The following is a 25,840-nucleotide window of genomic DNA, read 5'->3' on the forward strand; positions in this document are numbered from 1 at the left end:
ATAAAATAAAAAAGTTCCTTTTAAAGTTCGTAGAATTTTATCCCCGACAATTATGTGGTATCGGATCATCATTTTGATGCTACAAGGTGAGCTCAACGATTCTTTGTAAGAGATGAAATTTTACTGAGTTAGTAAGGCTAGTCAGACTCTTTTAACTTCAAAGAAGGTATTTTGTCAATGGAAAAAAAGAAAAAAATATTTTCCTTTTACTAATATAGTATGATTTTAAATCTTAATAAGAGTTGTTTTGCTCAAATGGATTATCATGCTAGCCATACAACATCACAACTATCTAGACTTCATATAAAAACTTAGAACTAAGAAAAGAATATTCATTTTTTATCCTTTTGGCTTGATCCAAGGTTTTGAAAATGGACGGCTATCAAACTTCCACCTAACTCTCAAATTAGAAATTAAAAATTCAATGTTGAAAATAACCTTTTTTTTTTTTGAAATCTTTTATTGTCAAAGTTCATAGGATTTTGTCATCTAAAATACTGAAGCATGGGATCATTTGGATGCCACAAGGTAAGCCTAAGGACCCTTAGTAAGGGTTTCCTTACTAACTTAGTAAGGCTAGTTAGACTAAAAGAAAAACATGTACTTATCTTCCAATGATCAAATTGTAGGATGCTAATCTTTAAAAAAAAAAAAAAAAAAAAGTGGTATCTCTAAAAATGATCAAAGTGTAGGGAGCTAACAATTTTTTTCTAAAAGTTTGGTGGGACCTATAGCTCCCATTCGTCTCTTGATAGTTCCACCCCTCGGGTGTGATAAATTTTTACTATGAAATACAGGAAGCATATTATTTGATTTAGATTTTTTTAATGTCAAAATAGAAAATCTCATGTATAAAGATAATCTAATAATTAATCGAATCGAATAATTAATCAGACCATACTTAACAGTTTACTGATTTGGGTACTAATTAATTTCAATAAATGTAAACTTCACTCATCCACGCATGTATTTCCAAAACCATCAAACTCGGCCCATCATCCACCCTAATCATGGTTTTAAAACTTGTCCGAGACTGACACATATTGTTCAAGTTAACTCGGTATCGAAGTTGAACGAGACCAACTCACAAGTCTATTTTTTTTATCGAGATTTAATACCTCACTTTCAATTTTTTGATTTTTTGAACGAGATGTCTCAAACGTTTCGAAAAACTTGTCCGAGACGACTTAATATCAAACATGGACGAGACGAGACACGAAATCAAATTTAAAAACCATGACCCTAATAGACAAGACTCAAGAATTTAAAACAAGAGTAATGTTGAGGTGATACGAGTTCTACTGTGATTCTAACAATTCTGATGTGGCTTAATATCCACATCATCCACTTAATGAGTCAACAACCACGTCATCTTTTATTATTAAAAAAAACTTGGTGAAGAAGTTAAAAAAAAAATACAAAAACTTAGTGAAGAAATTAACATCTTTTCCTCTTCTCTCCTTGATAAGAGAAGAAACTTGGTGAAAAAGCTAAAAAAACATAAATTCGAATTAATTGTTGCTATGATTTAGTGAAGAACGGGGTTCAGTGTTCGTGATAAATGCTTCAAACTTCAATGGAACTTTCGAGATTCAAAGAGAGAACAAGACAAGAGAGAGAGAGATAGATGTTAGTTTCTTCATCAAGTTTCTATTTTTTTTTTAACTTCTTCACCAAGTTTCTATTTTTTTTTTAATAATAAAAGATGATATGGCTGCTAACTTATTAAGTAGATGACGTGGATATTAAACCACGTCAGAATTGTGAGAATCACAGTAGAACTGCTGTGTCAGCCCAGCATTACTCTAAAAATAAAGAAGATCGTGTAGTATAACTAAATTACAATCAGAACCACAGTATACTTTAGAAGTGAAATGTTTTTGATAAATCTGCGAGAGATGAGTTCTCTGTGCTGCAAAGTCGCGTAAGATAGCAGAGGATTCTGCTGGCGGACTACGCGCGCCGCGAAGTGTGAACGCAACCGACCTTCAAAAACCCTAATTTCTGGTGTTCTTCACTCTCAGTCCTTCTCGCTCGATCTTTCTATCTGACCTAAGAAATCTTTTCTGGAGTTAGGGTTAGGGTTTCAGCTTCGATTGCATGGATATCTCCGCTTTATTCATATAAAATTCTCTGTGTGGGTTTGTTTATGTGATTTTGATTCCGTCCCTGATGTCTTTCAGAGAAACCTCAATTGATTTCGTCCATCAACGCCTTGATCGGATCTCTCCTAAGCGAAAATTGGATGATTATGGACCTGGAGACGAATTTTCGTCTGATTTGATATCTGTAAGAATGAAGAAAGATGAATCTGATGCTGTTAATTCTTCTGCAAGATTAGGGAATACAAACACTGAAGAAGTTTCCGATAGGATTTCTGATGCTCGATTCGTATCTTGTTTTGGTTCCAGTAGTGGAGAAACGAGTGGAGAGATCAGAAGATCGACAAAGTCACTACATTTCTTCGTGAGATTATTGTCGGGAGGTAATACCCTTGTTGTTCATGCAAATTCCGATGATTCGGTGGAATCTGTTCATGAACAGATACGAAGGATGACTGGGATTCCAATTGTCGAGCAACGATTGATTTACAGGGGGAAACAGCTCCAATGGGAACAATCCCTTGCCGATTGTTCAATTCAGAATGATGCAGGACTTCAATTGGTTGGGCGGATGAGGAGTACGGAGTATCCGCAAGCTTGGCAGGTAGTTAACGATTTGATATCCTCTATATGTCGTCTCTGTAGAGGGGATTCTCTCCGTTTATCGAAATATGTTAAATACAGAGTAAAGGAGTTCTTGAAGATGACTCCTAAGGATAATTTCGATAGAGCTTTAGGTCATCTTAATATATTTAAGTCTGCCGGTGGTCCATCTGCTTTAGTTATGTTGTTCCTCTCTCCTATCAAAAGTAACAAGGATTGTGCCGCCGAATCAATTCGGCTATTTCTCACTCCAAATAATGAGTTTTTGCCCAAAGCCACACATGCCCAATGTGCTCCGATAGTGTTAGAGTTCTGTAAAATGCTTAGTAGTACTGCTAATAATGACCCATTATATATATTGTGCCGTACCACTCTCGGGTCGTTATTGGAAACTATTGGGGTTGCACATGGGTCGAGATACTTTGAGAATGCAAAGGCATCTGTTGTTATTCAAGAGTTTCTTCCATTTGTTCGTGAGTTGGCGGGTAAACTGTCTAAGAGTCTGGAGACATCGAGCATGACTTCATCCCCATTTGTGGGGATGCCATTAGTAACTGATGTCCATGATTTTATCGCTTTTTCGTTCCCACTACGTAGGGCGATTGAGGCCCACGTGGATGGGCAAGGTTGCCTCCCTATTCATTTGGAGGAGCATATGTGTTACATGGTTGAGATTGGATCACTTCATGACATTTTCTTGGACTTTCTGGGAAAAATGGATCAATGTTTGAAGAAAATGGAGGAAGTTTTGGTTCCCAGAGGTGAAACAGGGGAGAGTGAAAGTCATCGGCCTTGGTGGTTTCAGTATCTTACAATTCTGAAGGAATTGTATAGCATTTCTAAACTTTATGAAGGTGCTGAAGAAAAACTTGGGTCTGTTATGAGGTTGAGGAAGTTTTCATTGAACGCTCTCATCAAATATGCCAGGCGGAGTGATGATCATTGCTGGCTTCTTGAGTATAAGGATGTTACAGATTTTGAATCTAGGAGGCATTTGGTCATGATGTTGTTTCCTGAGGTGAAAGATGATTATGAGGAGATGCATGAGATGCTTATCGATCGTTCACAGTTATTGGCGGAATCATTTGAGTATATAGCACACACAAGTCCTGAATCATTGCGAGGTGGCCTTTTCATGGAGTTTAAAAATGAGGAAGCTACAGGTCCTGGTGTGTTGAGGGAGTGGTTCTGCTTGGTATGCCAAGCAATATTCAATCCACAAAATGCACTTTTTCTAGCATGCCCAAATGATCATCGAAGGTTCTTTCCTAATCCAGGTAAGCTTCCACTATTTTGTGTATTTGTGATTTACTTCAATTCTTTTAGTTTTGGTGGTTAGAAAAAAAATTAGTATCAGAAATTCAGAATTTATTCATATGTTCTTTATCTTGGATGGTACTTGATCAAATGGACTGGTTTCTGTCACAGTTTTTTTTTCCCCGCTAAATAATCTCTTCAGTTATATAAATTTGGATAAGAAACTAATTGGTTCCTTTAATTTGAATGAATTCAAGAAATGGTGATAAGAAGCAATAAAAAAGAATAAACTTTGTATGATGAATATTAAGAGTTCCAAAATTTTAGGTGAACTTCTACATTTAAAGGCTGTGACATATCTAAAATTAGCTTTCAGTATGAGCCAAACAGTGGGTTTGAGGAAGAAATATTGTTCTACTAATTTGGCTGAAGTCCCAGCAGCCTCCTTATTTTGCACTAAGCAGCATGTTCCTTTTTTTGCACTAGTTATTGATGGATTAACTATTCATATTCAAGAAGAGGTCTCTTGATGTGTATCCCTCCCTGGGCATAGAGGAGAGAGGAGCCCTTGTCCACATCCGGATCGGTAGATTAGACATCCTAGCTCAGCGCAGAAGGATAGAAAGCATCTAGATGAAAGAACATCTCAACGAACCAGTATTGCCCTCGGCCCAGAAATAGGATCAGCTGACATACCCATCGGGTATAGTCTTTGTTGCTGACCCATCCCTGAGAAACGAAAGAGAGAATATAGTAATGTTGGACTTGAACCCATGACTTCAAAGTTGTTTTGCAGCTTGTCAAACTAACTGAGATATAGGTCTAAGCCCTCGGTGTGTATTATTTAGATATGATGTAGTGTTTGTAGATGAAATCATTGAACTAGTAAGGTAGTAAATTCAAAACTAATTATATGGAGGAATATTCTAGAAATGAAAGTTTTAAACAAGTAAATCGATAAAAAAAAAGTGTTAAATAAGTAAGACAAGTATGGTATATACTATGTAAGTTTAATCATGACACTTTTGGAGATGAAGCAACAATTAAGATTGACAAGCAAGCAATGCCCCAAAGAGACCAATTCCATTATTTAGGTCAATTATACAAAATGATATAGGAATTGGTTAGGATGTGATCCGAAGAATTAGTATTTAGAGGATAAATTGGAGGAGCTCTTTTGGAGTGTTATGTGATCGATGTGTAGGTATCAAGCTAAAGGGAAAAAAAATGTACAAGACAACAATATGACCAGCTATTCTTTATGGAGGTAAAGTTGGTTATCATGGAACAACATATTCATGGAATGAGCATAGTAGAGATGAGAATGTTGAGCTTCAATAGGGGATAAATAAAATATGGTAAACTCATTTTAGATGTTTCACACGTACAAAAAAAACCACTAATAACACTTCCGATGAGAGATAGCATTTTTGTGCATGTCGAGGGCTCTAAAAGGATAAGAGGAAAACTGAAATGACATGGGTGTAGGTAGTAATTGAAGGATCATTTCTTGATGAAGATATGGTTCATAGTAAAGTTACATGGAGAAATAGGATTCATGTTGTCTACCCCATAATTTGGATAAAGTCTAAATAATGATAATTTTTTTTTACTGATTGGGAGCCACTATTCATGGATAGGAGACATGCAGGAATGTTATGGTAATATCTTGTGTTAATGAAGCTAGTCCAGGGGCGGAGCCAGGATTTAACTCAGGTGGGGGCAAAATAAGAGTGGAAGTTTTTTTGTGAGGGCAACGAAGACTATAATTTTTTTGTGGGGGCAACATAACAATGGAAACTGTTTTGTGGGGGCAACTAAGAGTGTAAAACAAATTGGGAGAGCAATAGTTCATTATTCCAAAGAAGGTTTGAAAATTCTTATGGGGGCAAGTGCCCCCATTGCCCCCACTCTAAATCCGCCCTTGGAAGCTACCACCGCCCTTGTAGCCTATTCTTTGTATGGTGGCCTACTTGGGAATTTCTCCTTTTTGAGTATATTAATATTAATGTTTTAGTTGTTGGATTATAGTTGTCGGATTTCGAATTTCGATAAGTTTATCGAATACGGATATTGATTCTAAATATCCATCAATTTTTTTGGATTCAAATTCAGATGTTGAATTTTCTTTTTTGAATGTGCCTGTATTCGGTTCGACTCGTATCCGTTGACAGGCCTACACATGGTAGACCTGAGAGGTCACATAAATCTCTACAATTAGGGTATCAATTGTGTAAACATGCAAGTAATGATGAGATGAGAACAAGTAGGGTTTTAGGCCCATATATTTTGATAGAAGTAAGAAAATGTAAGGGAAGTTTTGGATTACTGCTAAGTTGCTCAATAATATTTTGTAGACTAAATTGATGCTAGTCGAATGGAGCAAAAGTATTGTAGTTCATATATTAAACAACAAGGGAATCATAAAGAGCTGCACGACTTATCAAGATATCAAATTTATGACTCCCACTATGAAATTTTTGGAAAGAGTGAAGGAATGAAGGTCAAGGAGAAAAAAGAATATTAGAGACTAACTGGGTTTTATGCTAAAGAGATCAACTATCAGACCATTTTTCCTACTTAGCCAAAGGATGGAGAAGTTTAGGGGAAAAAGATGAAAAAATTTCAACATTATTTTTATTTAATGTAGAGAAATCATATGATGAAGTACTTGGAAATTTAATTTTGTAGGTATTGATAAAGAAAAGAGTCCCAAATAGATACATGTAAAGAATAATGTATGAGTTTTCAATTGTAACTGACCTATGTTAAGGATCAACTATGAATCTGTTTGTGTTTCAAAATTATAAATGAAGTAATTGTTCATATTCAAGGTGAAATTCCTTGGTGCATGTTATTTGCAAATGATTGTGTTATTTGATGAGACTAGAGAGGACAAGTGCAAAATTAAAACACTAGAGAGTGAAGTGCCAACTTAACTAAGTGGTAAGACGTGTGGAATGTTGTTCCCACGTCCTAGGTTCAAATCCCCTTGAATCCAACTTCATTTGCTAGCTAGTAACCCTATTATACCTATCAAAAAAAAAAAAAAACTACTAGAGAATCGCTTTCAAGTAAGGGTTTAGAATAGTATAGCTAAAACATAGTATGAGAAGTACAAGTTTACTAATAGGACACATAAAGAGTAAGTTTGTAAAAATTGATGGCCAGGAAATACCATTTTTTTTTAATAAGTAAGGGGGTTAGTGGTTGGTAATTAATTGTTGAAGGCGGGATTTGAAATTACGTTGTGGTATCAACACTGACAGCTTTATGAACTTTTTTTTTTTTAAAAGTATAATATATTGCAAAGAGGAAAAAACGAAAATAAGGAGGCCGAGAAAGCCTCACAAGGAACTACAAGGAGAAGAAACAAACAACAACACTAGTATAAAAAGATTCCCATCTAAAAACAAAATCATCAAAAGAAATCCCCGCGAATGCTATGTTTAGCTTAGACCATAGGAATAAGTAGCCCAAGATCTCTAAGAAACCTTCATGAGAACTTTTGATCCTGTGATTGAACACCCTGTTATTTCTCTCATTCCAAATCTCCCAAGCAATCGTCGATGGAAGTATAGCCCACATGTAGCGCTTTCTGTTGTGAAAAACATTACTGGACCACTCATCCAACAAAGAAGAAAACTTACTAGGAAGAATCCAATTAGTACCGAATAAACCAAGGAAATTTGACCAAATTTTATGGGAGAATGAGCAGTGAATAAAAATATGATCAACCGACTCCCCTTCCATCAAACAAAGGAGACAACAATTGGGAGTGATCCATCCCCAAGCAATCAAGTTATCCATTGTAGGAATCCTCCCAAGGGAAGCCAACCAGACAAAGAATGAGATTTTTGAGGGTACTGACCTTGACCAAATGATAGAACCCGAGTTGGCTCGCTCTACCAGAGGAGTGAGCCACTTATAGAATGACCTTACAGAGAATCTCGAGTCTTTCGTTTAATCCATTCCCACCTATCCTGTTCACTTTCATTAAGGTGAAACGTATGCAGGAGATCAAGGAAAGATGTAACTTCAGTTAGCTCCCAATCATTAAAATTTCTCCTGAATCCCAAATCCCAAGTATTACCGGACTCGTTGCGAACCAAACACTGCTGAATTGATTGATTCTTCTTAATAGAACATGCGTATAAGGATGGGAATTGAGTCGCCAGAGACGAAGTGCCGCACCAACTATCTTCCCAAAATTTAATTTTGTCCCCTAAACCTGCTTTGAATCTAATCCTTTGCTAACTTTCAGAATCCCTTTCCAAACACTACACCCATACAAGACTTTGGACTCACCACCATACCAACCTGGACTCTTGTCCCCGTATTTAGCCTTAATAACTTTCCTCCACAAACTACCCCTCTCTTTACCAAACCTCCAAAGCCATTTACCTAGAAGCGCTCTATTGACTAATCTAAGACCCCTGATACCCAGACCGCCGTTCTTCTTAGGCATGCAAATCGTCTTCCATCTAACCAAATGATACTTCTTCCTACCGCTCCTATCATTCCACAGAAAGTTCCTCATGAGCCTTTCCAATCTAATTTCGACGGATCTTGGGAGTATGAATAGAGAAAGAAAGTAAACCGGGATACTCGATAAAGTGCTTTTAAACAATTATAGTATCTATATAACAATGGATCATCGTTGCCTTAAAAAAATTATTTTTCTTCTAGGGTAGCATGATGGAATCACCTGGATACATCCCAGAAAAATTGTTTGGACAAAAGTCATGTTTACGTTGTCTTTGCATTTTTTTTAATTGGATAGTTGTCCTTTCATTTTTTATGCACTTCAACTTTATTTGTTGTAGGAAATTGGGTTTTGTGTCCTACTTCCCCCCTTTTTGGATCATTTCACTAGAACAATGCACTCTGCTCTGATGCCATCAATGCCCTTCATTGTATGTCACCGGAAAATATCAAATGATAAAATTTTATAAGTGAGCAGGTATATAATTAGAAGTGGAGATAGATATGCTTTTGGTGTTCTATGTGACTAATAGTAAGATGATTGCCCTGTATGGAGTTGGATGTTTGGCAATCAAGAAATATGTTTATAACTGATCAAAAAAAGTGGATGAAAAGAAACGTGTTTATAGATTGAGATAGATTGGTGGATTGACTCTGACAAGATCAGAAATGAACACATTCATGAAAATTAAGAGTAGCCCAATAAGTGGTAAAACTAAGGGAAAAACTATTGAGATTGTTTGGTCATGTGTTGTGAAGACATATGACAGCCAGTTGAAGGGGGGGACATGCAACTTGAAAATTCTAAAAAAACAAGATGAAACCCAAAAAGGACGTGTATTGAGGTAGTGAGAGTGGAATTAACAGAAGACACTGTAGACTGAATTGAATGGAGGAACATAATTTATTCAGCGGGCCCCAAATTTGGGAGTAAGGCTTCAATGGTGATGATAGGAAAGAGTGCAAGAAACAACCAACCTTAGTTTATGCAGGTGTAATAGAATAAAAAAGTAAAGTTGGTAACATAGTCCTGTCTTTATATATAATACTCTATGCTTGACACTAATGCAAGTCTCTGTGTCCACTAGTTAAAGATTCATGGTATATACATAAAGCTTTCTATTAACACACCAATTTTTTACTTATAGCACACCAATTAATGTAAACAATCATTTAATTTCAAAAGGATTGGTGTGTTATAAGTAAAAGTTGGTGTGCCAGTAGAATCTCTCAATATAAATGATGGCATGATTTAAAAAAAATGCATACTGTAGTTTTCTCTTCATTATTAAAGTATTCAATGTTTTGTTTTTTTTTTGTTTTCTAAATGTTTCCAAGGGTTGTGCTTCTTTGACAGATGTATACGCTGACCTATTTGTTTTGGATTTATGCAGCATCTGTCGTGGATCCCCTGCACCTCGAATATTTTGTCTTCTGCGGTCGGGTTATTGCATTAGCTTTGATGCATAAAGTGCAAGTAGGTGTTGTATTTGATCGCGTGTTTTTCTTGCAATTAGCTGAAAAGTCAGTATCTCTGGAAGATGTGCGTGATGCTGATCCTTGCTTGTACATGAGCTGCAAAAAGATTTTGGAAATGGATCCTGATTTTTTGGATTCAGATGCTTTGGGACTGACATTTGTTAGAGAAATAGAAGAGTTAGGGTCCAGGAAAGTTGTGGAGCTCTGTTCTGGGGGGAAGGGCATTGTTGTCAACAGCAAGAATAGAGAGGAATATGTGAACCTTCTTATTCAGAATCGCTTTGTAACATCTATCTCTGAACAGGTATCCCGTTTTGCACAAGGATTTTCTGAGATTCTTTCTAAGCCGACACTCCAGACAGTCTTGTTCAAAAGTTTAGATCTCAAAGATCTAGATCATATGTTGCATGGAAACGATAGAGCTATTTGTGTTGATGATTGGAAAGCACACACCGAGTACAATGGCTACAAAGAAACTGATCATCAAATCAGCTGGTTTTGGAAGGTATGTGCCCTGTAGGACTTTGGTTTATGAGTTCTATATGCATTCTATAATTGTTCTCTTTCGGTGCATGCTTAGCCTTCTCTGTCTTTTATGTAATGAGTTGCTTTGTTGATAAGGAATTTTTTATAGGAAATTTTACTAGTCAATGGCTCCAGATTATGGATTTTGTCTATTTTTTCTTTTCTTTTAAAGAAAATCTTTTGAGAATTACTTCTCACTGGTTGTGTTTTGAATTTCCTTTATCTTTTGGTGAAATGAACAGTTAAATACATGAAATGCTCTGAAGTAAAATTAATGAAATCATGTCCCTCCATGTAAGTTTATTTTAATCCATTCTTCTGTTAATTCTGCTTTCACCATCTCAATCCATGTCCTTGGGTCCATCTTGCATTTTTTTGTTTGAATTCGGTTTTTATTAATTTTCACTGTACAACCAAACAATATCAATAGACTTTCCTAGTTTACCACCAATTGGTGGTAATAACACCGTGACCATCATGTTCCCAATCTATTTGTGGTGATGTAGATGAAGCTCTAATTATCAAAAAAATTAAGCTATAATCTTTGTGATTTGGTTTTGGTTGGAATTATAAAGAAAACAGTTTGGTAATAGGTTATTGGTTCTATATGTATGCAATGTTATGGTTACTAATTTGTGGAAGCTGTTCCAGGTTGTTGAGAGCATGTCCGAGGAGCAGAGAAGGGTACTTCTCTTCTTCTGGACGTCTGTGAAGTACTTACCAGTAGAGGGTTTTGATGGTTTGGCATCTCGCTTGTACATCTTCAAAGCTTCAGACTCCCGCAATCGCTTGCCCTCGTCGCACACATGTTTCTACCGGTTGTGCCTCCCACCCTACCCATCTCTAGCTGTTATGCAGGATTGCCTCAATATCATCACCCAAGATCATGTAAGCTGCAGCTTTGGGATTTGGTGAAAAAGAATAAATTGCTTCTAGTTCTTTGAGAATTATGGGCTGTTGTTGCATGTAAAAACTGGGTTCAGCTTGTACAGTGATTATGGGATCGTAAACTTATTTATTTGAGTTTATGTAAGATGTGGTTTGGTCTCTATAGAAACTTGAATGACTTTCTTCAGTGAAGGTGGTTTTGGTTTCTCAGCTCTTCTCGTCAAAGTGTTGATGTCATACTAGAGAACCATTTATAAGATTGTTTCTATATTTCTGTTCTTGTTGGTAATAATTTTATGTACTTCCATCCATATAAAAGGGGAATGAAATAGAATGTCTTCTGCCTTGTAAACACTTGCTCTCATATTTTCGTTCGAATCGTTAAGATTTTTTCTGAGGTTTTGATTGATTTGTGAATTGTAATTATAAAACAATAATTTTTAGAATCCAAATATCTTATCTGGCTGCACTGTTGATAGAAATTTATTTCAGAATCTATTATTAGTCTCCTTTGCTGACTGTATATTTATATGTGCAATTGTGGTACGGTGCATAGGAACAAAAATACAAGTTCAGAACAACAAAAATAACAAAAAGTTTCAATTTTTTTAATATCTGATCTGACTTTAGAATAATTATTTTTAAACTCCACTCCAAGCATAGCTTCAGCTGGGATTATGGGAAAGAATTAGATTCTATAATCCAAATGGAACGCTCCTTCGCCTGGTACTTTAAAGGTACAATATATATTCAGTTTCATAGAATACAACAAACCATGTATTTACAAATTTGTGAATCCAACCATTTTGGTGGTAAACCCGATAGTAAAGATAAAGATACAAGGTATACCTCTAATTTGTTCATGTATGCAGCAAACCAGATTAACCAATACGGACAATGGCGCATTTCTTAGTAGGAACAAGTGGTCTCTCTACTACCTAAAAGGCAGCAATTCCTTTATGGGGAAGTGCATTTTTGTCATAATTCCTTTTTTTTTTTTGGTATTATACTTCTATTAAAAACAAGTCGATCACTTATTTCTTCAAAAATATTTGTGTATTTTTATATAAAAACAAGCCTTGATGCCTACGTTTTTGTTCTTTTTAATATTTAAAATATTTCTTCACAAAGTCTAAAATCTTTAATCTGTGATTCAGCTTTAGTAAAAAATGGATCCACTACCACGTATTTTTCTATTATCAAGCAACGAAATTATTATGATATTGGGTCCAGGTCTATTTAAGGTATCCATCAGATAGGTACTAAGTTGGTATCGATCCAATCTATTGACAGCCCTAATTCGATATGGGAATAAAACCACAACCTAACAAATTTGCTTGCAGCATAAGAGCATCTCACGAATCTTACAGCAATATACAATATTGTATAAAAATAAAATAAAAATACATCCCACAAGTATGTCGCAAATGTTTACAGGACAAATGTTCTCAAAATATGGATAAGAATGGTAAGAGACATAGCATCGAAAGGAAAAAAATACAGTAAAAAAATCAAAGAAATGGATTCGTATTATAATTACGCCCGGACCTCTAGCAACCCAGAAAACAGATTGGACTTAGAATAGCAGCAGATGATGGTGTGCTCTGGTTTCAAAATAGCACAAGATATACAAGAAGTAACGACAGTGATGACAAGAAGGCACATGCAACTAAGCGTGGGTACCCATTAGGACTCTGTGGTGTTGGAGCTGCTGCAGACCCGCCGGTGTTAGAGGGCGGTGCTTGCTTTGATACAGGAGGCAAAGGTGGCTCTGACACATCTTGTTCTGTCAGGACTGGGTTTGGTGCTTCGGCTGGTGGCAAATATGGAGGAGGAATGAACTGCATTAGACTCCCTGGTTGAACAGGCTTCATGTAAAATGGTGTTTTATCCCCCATGTTTAAACACCGATTTCCTGCATTAATCCAGAGTAACACACACCACATGATTAATTACTGAGAGATTGCAATGTGAAGGTTACATGATTGCACAAGCATGGAATTCCAACATTTCTGTAAAAGGAGTGCTGAGTGCCATGAACAAATAATATAAAAATCAAATAATACATTAAGGCAAGCATATATATGTATGTGTGTATTTATTTATCTGTAATTTAAAATATTTATTAAAGGGTTTTTTATTATTACATAAGAAAAAGAATATTTTTATAATTTTGAAAACTAACAACCTTGATTCTATGATGGTGGGTACCAATTTTCTTGGTTTTTGATCAAAATGACCCTGATTATATTAAATTTAAAGGTAAAGGTGAGGGCATTTGTGGGATCCAAAATTTGGTCTCGAACCACTTATATTCCGCCATCTCTCATTATAATAGTAAAGATAAAGCGAAAAACAAGTTGTCATAATTAAAAAGAATTTTTTTAAAGCAAAAGAATGCGAAAATATGGCCTTTTTTGTTTTGCTTTTTCTCTCCAAAATCTACCTGTAGGGAAGTGATGTTGAAATTAGTTGGTTTCCAACAGACATGCAGAATCCATACAACTACATACTTGCAAAATCATAAACCAAAATGTGTTTCAATAGAGTAAGGGTCACTCACTTCTGTATGCTACAGCAGTCCCTGGGAAGTCTGTGATAACTCCATCAATTCCGGCTCCCATAAAATATGAGTTAATCTCAACAACTGGGTCCGAGAAGAAGTCCCACGCTTGAGTTACAAATTCATTCTGGAATAGATATACATAGACGGAGAGATTAAATGAGTGCAGTTTCTCTACAATATTTGTAGCATCAGTGAGGAAAGCCATATTCTTAGGAAGTACGGATTCCTTGCTGATAGCCACGTAATCGGCAGAGCTCTTGATGTCCTTGATGGATGCGTCATCAGCATCACGGATATCCTCATCAACCATGTACATAAGTTTGTATTTTGATTGCTCCTTGAACTTTGTTAAAACCGATGTGTCACTGGACTGGATTATAACTTCCTGGGTCGTCTGGTTGTTATAACCAGATTTGTTTAAAGCATCAAGGATGGCATCAGTAATGCCCAGACCCTGCTTTTCAGCAAGAAAGGCTGCATTCTGCAGGAATATAAAAGCAAACAAATGTCAAAGTTCAATTGTACCTAATCGAAAATGGAATGGGTTTTGAACTTCGGTTTTGATAGAATTTAAAATAAAATAAGGCTACAACTTGAGGTGGCCTCCTCCTGGCGCCATACACTAAGCACACCACACATATGCCAGACATCAACATAACATGCTCTTGCAAGCCGATCATATAGTGGTAGCAAATGCTCTAAATGTGTCCAAGGTGTATGGCATAAGCAGGAAGAGGGTAGGTTTCTTCCTGTCCGTTCCCGTTGCAAGAATTCCTCATATTCACAAATAAGACACAGTCTAGTAACATACACTCACCTCTACAATAATCAAGACACCAGTAAGAGGTTTGCCTTTTGCAAAGGTCAAAAAGTCAGTCAATGACATGAAGGTTCCTGCATTTTTATATGCTGGATTCCGGTACAATGTGTAACCCACAGATGGGTTTGATATTGCCGCTACAATGAAAAAAAAAAAGATAAATTAACAAAGATTGTAAGGATAAACCAATGGAATAGCAGAAACAGAAAATGAACTAAAATACAAACTTAAAAGAAAGGTGAAAAAAAATCCCAACAAAATAGAGATAATGGGAGGGATCCTACTTGATAATAGAGGTGAAACATGGGGTCTGCTTAGGTAGGGTGTTGATAATTGTTATTCAGTGAGAGATGTTAATCATCACTAAAATTAACTACATTATAAAGAATCTTCCCATATCAACTTGCATGTTGACACATTCTGACACAAATCCTATCACTTACACTCTCGTCTTGCACTTACTGATATTTTTATAGACATGATTTCTAAAGAAGGCTGGTGTGTTTCAACCTCCAAAGACCATTTTATTAAGTTGTTAGACTTAGACCCAGCTATAGCTTCTTTATCAAAAATATGAGAAGTACAATAAAACATTCCTATCTGGCCAACTACTAATATCAAAAATAATAATATTAGAGTTTAGGCTACAGACTATAGCTAGGTGCTTAACTTAGGGAGTAGGATTAACGATTTGATTTGGATTGTTTTTTTTTTTTGAAAAGTGTAATATATTGAAGAGAAGGAAAAGTACAAGGAGGCCGAGAAGGCCTCACAAATAAAACGAGAAGAAGAAAAAACAAAAAACAGCATTAGTGATTACATAACGAATTCCATCGGAAAACAAAGTCATCGAAGGTAGTCCCTACGAACTCAGTGTGCTGCTTTGACCAAAGGTATAAAAGGCCCAAGATCTCCAAGAAACAAGCATGAAAACTACTAATCTTGCTATTGAACACCCTGTTATTTCTCTCGTTCCATATCCCCCACGCAATAGCCGAAGGAAGCATAGTCCACAGTATCCGTTTTCTGGTGTGGAAGACATTACTGGTCCACCCTTCTAATAACGATGAAAACTTGCGAGGAAAAACCCAATTGATGCAAAACAACCCAAGGAAAGTAGACCACATATTATAAGAGAATGAACAGTAAATTAAAATATGATCCACGGATTCCCCATCCCTTAAACAAAACGGGCAACAATTAGGAGTAATCCAACCACGGGCAATTAAATTATCCAACGTAAGAATCCTACCCAGGGAAGCCAACCAAATGAAAAAGGAGATTTTAGACGGAACTGACTTGGTCCAAATAATGGATCCCGACATAGGTCGCTCAACAGAAGGATTGATCGCCTTGTAGAAAGACCTGACAGAGAATCTCGAGTCCTTAGCCCTTGTCCATTCCTATGTATCCTGTTCGCTTTCGTTAAGCTGAAACGTATGCAGGAGATCAAGGAAAGATATCACCTCAGTTAGCTCCCAATCATTAAAATTTCCCCTGAATCCCAGATCCCAAGTAGCACTAGAGACGTTGCTAACCAAACATTGCTGTATACAGCAATTCTTCTTTAGAGAACAAGCATACAATGACGGGAATTGAGTAGCCAGAGTCGAAGTACTGCACCAATTGTCTTCCCAGAATCTAATTATGTCCCCCAAACCTGCTCTAAACCTGATCCCTCTCTCGAAATCCTCGCTCACTTTAAGAACCCCTCTCCATATACTACACCCATACGAATCTCTAGCCTCACCGCTATACCAACCTAATCTCCTCTCCCCATACTTGGCCATAACGACCTTTCTCCAAAGACTACCTCTCTCTTCGCCGAACTCCAAAGCCACTTTCCTAGAAGCACTCTATTAGCTAACCTAAGCCCCCTAATGCCTAGCCCCCCATTCTTCTTGGACATGCAAATCACATTCCATCTAACCAAATGATATTTTCTCTTGCCATTCCTATCATTCCACAAAAAATTCCTCATAAGTCGTTCCAATCTAATTTCAACTGATCTCGGAAGCGTGAATAACGAAAGAAAGTAGACCGGGATACTCGTTAAGGTGCTTTTGATCAAAGTATCTTTCCCTCCTTTTGACAGATAATTAGCTTTCCACATACGCAACCTCTTCTCCAATCTCTCTATCACACCATCCCAAATTTTGACACTGTTGTAAGGAGCTCCCAATGGTAATCCCAGATATGACGTGGGTAATGAATCATACCCGCATCCCAAAATAGTGGCCATTATATGAATATCGTTCACCTCTCCTACTCCAAAGAGCTTGCTCTTCTGAAGATTAATGTGTAATCCCGACATAGCCTCAAAGCAACCCAATAAAACACGAAGCACCCGCACCTGATCCCTCGAATGATCTAGAAAAACTAGTGTGTCATCCGCAAATTGAAGGTGAGAAATCAAAGGACCGTCATTAACCCTAAATCCCGAAAGCTTACCTAACTCGACCGCTCTGCTAAACAAAGAACCTAGGGCCTCTGCTATAATAAGAAACAAGAAAGGAGATAATGGATCCCCTTGCCTCAACCCTCTCGAACCTCTAAAAAAACCGGCCGGGCTCTCGTTAATGAGAATCTGAAAAGACACCGTTGTGACACATTTCATTATCCAGCCAATCCAATTCTGCCCAAAACCCATCCTCCCCATCATGTACTCTAAAAAGTCCCAACTCACGTGATGCATTGAAATTGAATTAGGATCAGATGATTAGAGAATTAGTCATCAAATATTCCTCGTATTTGATTTGGAGGATCAATAAAGAATTAATCCAATGTGTGAAAAATGCAAGGTGGCTTGTTCCCACCTCAGATGCAAGAAATTATGATAGCAATAAAAAATAAAACACAAACCAAAAGAAAGAGAACACAACACAAAATTCATGTCATTTGGCAAGATCGCCTAAGTCTGTGGGAGATGATGAGATCCTTTCACTATGTCCATGAAAACCAGGGTTACAATCTCTCAATCTCACTTCCTCAAGAATAAACTGAACAAACCCCATAGTCACCCTAAAACGAGTTTTGCTATGATTTATAGACCATACAAAGACAAAATTTCCCCTAGGGAAAATGTTAACAAATTGTGAAAAATGCTACCCAAGTGAAATTGCTCCTTGGTGTACAGTACATTTTTTGCCCATACAAATCTACCTCCAATAGAAGATAAGGTAGTGGCATAACACACCATAACAATGGTTCCAAAATTTTAAGCTTTCTAATCTGTAAGACTATATTAATCTATGCATGCAAGATCTCCTAAATAAAATACTTAAAATTAAATTCAGTTCATGAGGCCACATACGAAAAATACAGAAATTTCAACTTACGCTTCAAGCTTTGAATATCCTTCCATGTGAGATTGAAAGTAAAAATCCCAGGCGTTCTCTGAATATCCAGAATAGTAGAAAGAGAATTGAAGGGCGATTGCAGAACTGTTGTGTAATTTATAAGATTTATAGAGCTTAAGCATATTGGGATCCCGTCATTTGTCATTTGAACAGAACAGTCAATAAAATCGACACCATCTTCAACAGCTTGAATGTAAGCAAGATCAGTAGAACCAGGGTAGACTCCACTAGCTCCATTGTGAGATATAACTATTGGTGTTTCTGAAGCACAAACCAATTAAAAGAACTAAGTTGGCATTGATATACTTATAATTGTGCAATCTAAAGATTTACAAACATGGGACACCAACAGATCAACAGAAAGATGAAAGTCATGACAAGTATTCAGTATACAATAGTGCCATACCTTGTCCAGAACTATTCTTGCTAATATGAGAAAAGCAGCCTGCAATAAAAGTCAGATGTTAGAATCATGAAGAAAATATTTCTTGACCGTGAAGCTTATTTAACAATACAATAATACAGAATTGCAACGAAAATCAAGACAGCTAAATGACGTTACACGTGTACTTGATGGCAATTTTTTATTTTATGCTCATGAGTTACGATATATTAGTATGTATTCCCAGCAGTTTGGATTTTGTCCCTATCCTTCTTTCTTATTCCTAAGAATCAACATTGTAATTATGCATGTCCTACACAAAGGAAGGGTTTTTTTTTTTTTTTTTTTTCATATATCTTGATAGCTAATATATTGCCATGGAGGATTAGAAACAGAAAAAAAGGCAATGGAGGTTTGAGCTTATTATTATTGTTGTTCTTGTAACCCAGGTGTGGGATGACATTATGGACAGGTTTTACCAAGGAGGACCACATCTTGCACCAATCATAGTTTTCATTTCATTGTGGCATGTAACCAGACAGTTTTGTATTCCTAATGACTTGGTTTCAAGCTATTTATAACGATACTTGGGTACTCGATTCCATCATTTGATGACAATGGTCTGATACATTTCTTTTGAATCGTATCACAAAAGCACATTAATTCCAAGGTCATTTCATTCAGGTGAGTGTTTCTGCCCAAGTTTCATTATTTTGAAAAACCACCAGTTGTCAACCATATATGTGTATGAAGATATATAACCTAGTCCCTATTTGTACTCCACTTGTAGGGCCCATACGGATATCATATTAAACAATCCAACCAAACAATGAATTTCCCATACCTCAAAAACGGTCCTCAAAATTCATTCTAACATGATTAAACGCATTAAGAATTGACATGCAAATGAAGAATCTAAGTCATTCATTTAAACATTAATTTATATTCACTTTTTAATATAATTGTTAAGTTAGAATGGACTGATTTTTTGTGACCATGATCTACACAATGAGAATGACTCAATGTACGATTGGACCGTCTAAAATGTTATCCATATGGGCTCCACAAGTGGAACTACAAATTCCATGGAGGCCTTCGGTTTCCAATTCTAGAGCTAAAGCTACTCTTGATTCCATTAACATGGTAAGATTAGAGCCACATTGTGGCTCAGGATTAGCATCAGATGGGACTTCTCCCACCAATATTATGATATAAACTAGCTCAAGCCTGCCTAGATTGACTAAGTTAATTATTTCAAAAATAAGCATCAAGACATAATAGATAAATAAATGAGAAAACAAAATTTAATACAATATAAAATCTTCAGAGGGTCTCCTTGAGTCGCACTTCAACTCCCATCTCACAGACCCATTTAGCTATCATTTCCAGTGGTTTGTAAAGAAGGGTCAGACTAGCCACTCTCCATTTGCCAATCATGCTTTGAGAAAATGTTGAATTTGCGTTGAAAGGAAAAAAAAAAAAAAAAAGCAATGGTGGCACTGAACCGACCTAAATTTCTTAAGACGCATTTCTTAATGAGCAGCCTATGAATCTCGCAAAACACATTACTGTCTTCTAAGGAATTTTCAATCAACAGGAAAAAGTTCTAATAACCAAAAAAAGAAATTCAAGGACGCAAAATTTATAGAAAGATGAAATCAATTGGTATAAAAAAAATTTGAAAGAAACACATTTTAGGATAGAGCTAAAAGGAACTTAGAAGTACACTATTTGCCTCAGTTCTCAAACTAAATTTGTTCTTTGCAACTAAGACAAGTATATTATGTGGCAATAAGTGAGATCTTGCTCCTACGTACATGAGCCAATTTGAAAGAATATTAGATGGATTACAGATAAAGTGTTGCGAAAAAACTCCCTTAAATCGATCAAGATTGATAAACTATGAAGATTCAAAGAAGAGAAAACAAAATACAAGAGATTTACATGGTTCAACAGGATTGTCTACGTCCAAGGGCGGTGATAATAATTCTTTATTGATGACAATTGTGAAAAATACAACACAGATTTTAGGATTTCTGAACTTGGAATATATATGACGTCCTAGGGAGAAACACATATCGAAACACATATCTTCTAAAGACAAAAATGCCCCCAGAAGTTGTACGGCGTCATATGGTGTCCTGTTGCGGGGGCCTGTGGCCCCCATACACATGGCTCAAGATACACCCAAAAATAACTCAAGTTAGGACCATAAACCAACATGTAGTACATAAATGTCTGTATTGGTGTGTGAAATTGATATGTTCATTTTGCAGATGATATGGAACATATCCTAATTTCACAAAATTTGTAATTGATGCCCATCTCTGGCGTACGGTTATTGTTATGCAAACTAAAGATAAAATCTTACCAATGGCCTCTGATGGTGTTATAGGGAAGTCTGATAGCACACCATCAACAGAGAAGTCACCATTGTCAATGAAAGACAGATACTCGGCTATTGGATCAAAACTGTAATTATAGCTGAAAGGTAAATCATTTGCAAAATCTGAAGCATAAACTTCCAGCCCTTCCCTATGAGCATCTGAGACAACTGTTGTATGAGGTAGCAGATATTGACCACCATTAATGGGCCATATGTATGTCTTGGGAACAAGAATTCCAGATGCAAATGTCTTGACAAATGTAAGATTTTTCAAAAGTGTACTGTAAGTCTGATTGGTTGAAGGTTCAGTATCCTCCTCCCCTAGAAAGCGGAAAACTAGCTTTGTTCGGCTTCCTTTAAATCGTGCTGCGATGCTTCTAAGGAAACCCACCTCTGGTGATGAGACATAGTTAACGATAAGACGTCTTGATACATCGAGAACATAGCTTCTCATACTCAAGTTATGTTGCGCAAAGAATACATCATGCTGCAATTAATATGAGGAGTCCTAAAAATTAGCAGAGGAATTCTTTGATTTTTTTTATCAGTAAAATGTAGATGAGATTGAAATTGAAGAAAATATAGATAAAATTATGCAGTACTGGAACAATGTTAACTCTATGTTGACAAAAGGCCCCATTTCAATACAGATGCAATCTATGATTCACATTACTTACCTGAATATTCAACCATAAGCCAGGAGGTTTCAATTGAAATACCACGTCTTCAACAGTAAGGATAGGAAACAGATTCCCATCAAACAGATTCGATCGAGAAAAAATTCCTTGAATTACTGTAAGATAGCAAACAAATTGTCAGTCCTGATTCAACCATGTCATGTGTCAAAATGCAACAATGCAATTATCCATTGATATTCAATAATTGGCTCAAGGGATTTCATAGCAACAACCAAGATCTTATTCTATTTATCTTATGCTTATAGTGCATCCTAGTTTAAGATCTTGGAACCCATAAACTTAGTGAAATGTAATTTGGACCAAATGAATAGTGCAAGCATTAGTGCATCAGTTATTTTTTTGCATAAAAGGGCACAAGAACTACTTATCATCAAGCCAATATACGTATAGTAAATTGAATTTGGTGTCATAATTTCCCAATCCTATAAGGGGAGTCTCTCCTCTCACCTCAAGGTCTAAGCCCCATCAATCAGCTGAAGGGAAGAGAAAAGAAGGCATCCCACACAAGTGCTCCAATTCCAGTCAATCAAGTGTGATTTTTGACGGTTCAGAATACATCAAGAGGTATGTAGTTTATGATTCCATGTTTAATTGTTTAGATCTATATTTGACTAGGCATGAAGGCTCTAGATCAAGTGTTCTCCATGTGATGGAGAGTTGAAAAACAAATCTAGCAAACCCAAGCTAAGCATGCCACGGATAATGTAACAACCAAAATATAAAAAAATATATATATATATGGTAATAAAGCAACAGATATGGTACACAATAAATTAAAATGAGATAAATAAAAATATTTTAAGTTAAATTGGTCCAAAAGGGAAAAATAAACAGAGAGAGATAGAGGAAGCATGATTTTCTCTTAAGATCAGAAAAACTTATCAAAAATTAAACTTACATGTAACATTTTGTAAGTCATCAAGGGTAAAGTCCACAGAAAACCATCCATTCTTAGACACCCCATTAACAATGTAGTTCTTTTTCCTATTTGCGAAAAAACTCTCAATATTGGTAGAGTTTTCCATCCATGGGTATGGTAAGCAGATCCCAGCTCCATCTTTTGTTAATTGTACATCACACCAAAGAATCACATTGGGTAAACTAGTAATCGTTGCCAAATTATAGGAAATAAAACTAGAATCTGGAAATATTCCCGAAAATCCACCTCTTGCAATCACTACGGGTGCGTTTCCTGCAAATGAAAACCACTTTAAGTCTCCTGGAAATGGATTATAAGAACATTACCGAGCAACAATGGTAAGTTAAGAAATCAAACTAAACATCAAGAAATGTAGCATTCCATGCACCAACTTCTGAAGCGATGAAACGGGTAATTAAGAAAATTATAACTAGATTAATGGGGGAAAATAATAATAACCAAAAAACCGACCAAAAAATTACTATGATAAGCTAATAGTTTTAATGGTAAGATGAGATTGATTACTAGTGATTCCTGGATTCTCCAAATCTTCTTTGTAAGTTTTTTACTCTCTTTTTTTTTTTTTTTCTGGCCAATTAACTCTTAACAGATATGAAATTGAAAATGGTTCTGATCCTCACTTAATGATATAAACGAGAGTTCTATTCTTATAATTTGACTCTTAAAACAAGAACAGCATTAATGCTAAAGTGCATCCAAATTACCTTAGATTTTAATAAATTGAACTCAAATATAACCATAGGGAACAGTTTAAAGAAAAAAGATAGATCAAAAGCTCAACTTTTTTAACAAAAAAACAGAACTTAGAAAGAAAAAAAAAGAACTATTTTGAAACAGAAAAATTATATTTTAGAAAAATTCAATCTTTTTTGTCGCTAAAACTGCTTATTAGAACCTATATACATCACCATACATCTTCAAATCTACCCAAAAAAAAAACTCTGCAAGATCTCACAATCAGATCCACCATTTACCCCAAATAATAAAACACGAACATTTCATCACAAATTCACAAAAAAAAAAAAAAAAAAAACCCACACCCTGCATTTCAACAATCACAGAGATAATAACAAACTAACAACTAAACAAATATAAATTTAGAGAAAGAAAAAAAAAAACATTTAAACAACAGAGAAAGAAAGATAAAGACGAATCTAGTAAGACGAAGACGAACCACTTAAGGTCTTCCATGAACTGGTTCTGTTGTTAGATCTCTGAGCAGAAACCAAATCTACTACTACTGACTGAAGAACAAAGAGGATGAAAAGCGCGCGAACGCTCAGCATTTTTGCCACGAAAATCTCACTAGTAAAAGCTTTCAGAGCTCCGAATTCTTAAACCTCCCACGAGTGATGATCGGATTTACAGGTCTTATTGGGAAAAAAGACAGAGCAGTTGAGTAGAAGACCTGAGTTTTTTTTTCTGGGAAAGAGAGAGTCGTAGTTTTTTATTGTTTACAGCCTTACAGGTGGAGTTATATTATATAATCTGTATCTAAGGTGATTATATAATTTAGGGTGATTTAGACATCGCCCTCCTTATTTTCCTGGATATTAAATATGCCCCTTATATTTTCTAAACTTATGACATGGCCCTTTGACATTGGAATCCTCTGTAATATTTTTATATAATTATACGTAAATACCCTCATCTTCAATTATACATAAATACCCTCGTGATTCCTATTGATTTTGTTTTGGATATGAGATTTTGAAAGCAGAATCGACTCTTTTCATACTCATTGAGCTACCCACTAAGATGAATTATATTTTTTTTCTTTAATGAAAAAATATATACACATGTCTAATAAAATAGATAATTATTTATAAATGTAACAATTTATCTTATAATTCTTCAATAGAAAAATTAAGATGAACAATAAATTTTTCAAAAAAAATCAAAATTTTAAAAATAAAACCATTGAAAATTATAAAATGAAACATTTATTTGATGTTGTAATTGAATAAAAATATGACAAATGAATAAGAATACATATAAAGAAAAGATAAAAGTAAAATTTTTCTTATTTTAATTTTATTTCAATTATATTTACTTTAAGACATTTCTTTGGAAGCATTTAATTAGACTATTAATTTTAGTATAATATTATAATTTTATTATTCAAGTACCCATAGGCAATCAGATCCTCATCGAATCCTCGAGATAGTTACTTAGAATCAAATTCACAATTAATCAAGTCTATATTAATAGATTCAAAATCGACTAATCGAATTCAAGAACATCGGATATCCCATTAAACACCCTTAGTTTAGGGAGAAAAATCAACGAACTTTAACTAGGGCATTTAAATAATTTCGATTAGTATTCAAAAGTGGATCAAGGTCAAGGGGTAAGTCATCACCTTGAAAACAAATAGGAGGTGTCTAAATACTTTTTAAAATGCGGAGGGTATGTATAAATCAACCGATAATTTAAAAATGCAGTTGAAAAGTAGACGTATCGCCGATTTTATTACGCGTAGCCACGTGCTTTCCTTCTCATCGCTTTCAGTTTGACTCGTCAAACCCGATCTTCGCGGTTGTTCGAACCTACGTGCCCTTAGCTGTCTTAAGGGAGTTTTGATATCGACAGGTACATCTATTATGTCGTCCAGTTCATTAAAGGTTGAATATTTGATACCCGTTCTGAAATTTATAATATACTCCTATGTCTTCTATTTAAGTTAATATAAAATGAGTTAAATACTCTTATCTTTAACATTTAATTTATAATCATTTTGATTTCTTTTTTTTTTTTAATTTTCCGAATTAGTATTTTCTACCTCATCTTTTAACCTTTATATTTTATCTATTTCAAACTTCAAACCTAAATAATAAAATACAATTTTTAAAGAAGTACAAGATGATGGGATTTTATGTAGAAAGATCTTGAATTTTAAAAGATGGATTGAGCAATATTTTCTCCGAACTATCTGCAATGGTGCACCCTCACTTACCAAGTAAAAATCGTGAGAGGAACCCATATGCCTTGGCTCTGGCCCTGACCCTGGCCCTCACGTAAAAATGATTTGAAAATGATGAGTTGATCAAAGTCTATAAACATTGATACCATGACTTAGGTTCAAAATTTGTCTTCGCCTACTAAATATTGATCTCATTTATTTTTTAAAAAGTTAAAAATAATTTATCATAGAGATTGAATAACTTGAATATGATTGATTTTGAAAAGAAAATTCGAAGATATTTGACCCAAAAAAATAAAGATATCACTAATAAGGGATACGTCATTAGTTTGAAATATAAGGGGGTATCTTAAATACCAAAACTTGGAGGGGGGGATGACTAAATCAGGCTTTAGTAAAGTATCTGCCTGATTTTTTTTGGTTGGTA

General features: G+C 35.5%; 2 protein-coding genes across 2 annotated transcripts; one reads left to right on the plus strand and one right to left on the minus strand.

Annotated features, from left to right (window-relative positions):
• The first annotated feature begins 1,874 nt into the window (after window positions 1-1,874).
• On the plus strand, window positions 1,875-11,748 carry UPL5 (ubiquitin protein ligase 5). Its single transcript, XM_086457979.1, has 3 exons — window positions 1,875-3,982; window positions 9,842-10,431; window positions 11,103-11,748. Exons 1-3 carry the CDS (start codon window positions 2,173-2,175, stop codon window positions 11,364-11,366), a joined length of 2,664 nt encoding a protein of 887 aa, XP_086314105.1. The 5' UTR covers window positions 1,875-2,172; the 3' UTR covers window positions 11,367-11,748.
• Window positions 11,749-12,652: 904 nt separating this feature from the next.
• Window positions 12,653-23,956, minus strand: LOC147390115 (glycerophosphodiester phosphodiesterase GDPDL3-like). Its single transcript, XM_086457980.1, has 9 exons — window positions 23,665-23,956; window positions 22,449-22,742; window positions 21,530-21,645; window positions 20,838-21,339; window positions 18,491-18,529; window positions 18,064-18,345; window positions 14,723-14,862; window positions 13,903-14,386; window positions 12,653-13,254 (listed from the first exon to the last, which is right to left on the minus strand). Exons 1-9 carry the CDS (start codon window positions 23,774-23,776, stop codon window positions 12,950-12,952), a joined length of 2,274 nt encoding a protein of 757 aa, XP_086314106.1. The 5' UTR covers window positions 23,777-23,956; the 3' UTR covers window positions 12,653-12,949.
• Between the last annotated feature and the right edge of the window lie 1,884 nt (window positions 23,957-25,840).

This window comes from Akebia trifoliata, chromosome 11 (genome assembly GCF_017979445.1).
Source record: "Akebia trifoliata isolate Shusen 1 chromosome 11, ASM1797944v1, whole genome shotgun sequence".
Taxonomy (NCBI): Eukaryota; Viridiplantae; Streptophyta; class Magnoliopsida; order Ranunculales; family Lardizabalaceae; genus Akebia; species Akebia trifoliata.

What these genes read in the sequence shown, in the direction of transcription:
- UPL5 (XM_086457979.1), top strand. Translation starts at nt 2,173, where the DNA reads ATGTCTTTCAGAGAAACCTCAATTGATTTCGTCCATCAACGCCTTGAT. An exon ending in AAGGTTCTTTCCTAATCCAG is followed by an intron (nt 3,983 to 9,841) that starts GTAAGCTTCCAC and finishes GGATTTATGCAG; the next exon opens with CATCTGTCGTGGATCCCCTG. An exon ending in AAATCAGCTGGTTTTGGAAG is followed by an intron (nt 10,432 to 11,102) that starts GTATGTGCCCTG and finishes AAGCTGTTCCAG; the next exon opens with GTTGTTGAGAGCATGTCCGA.
- LOC147390115 (XM_086457980.1), bottom strand. Translation starts at nt 23,776, where the DNA reads ATGCTGAGCGTTCGCGCGCTTTTCATCCTCTTTGTTCTTCAGTCAGTA. An exon ending in TTCATGGAAGACCTTAAGTG is followed by an intron (nt 22,743 to 23,664) that starts GTTCGTCTTCGT and finishes TTTCATTTGCAG; the next exon opens with GAAACGCACCCGTAGTGATT. An exon ending in TGACTTACAAAATGTTACAT is followed by an intron (nt 21,646 to 22,448) that starts GTAAGTTTAATT and finishes GCTATCTTACAG; the next exon opens with TAATTCAAGGAATTTTTTCT.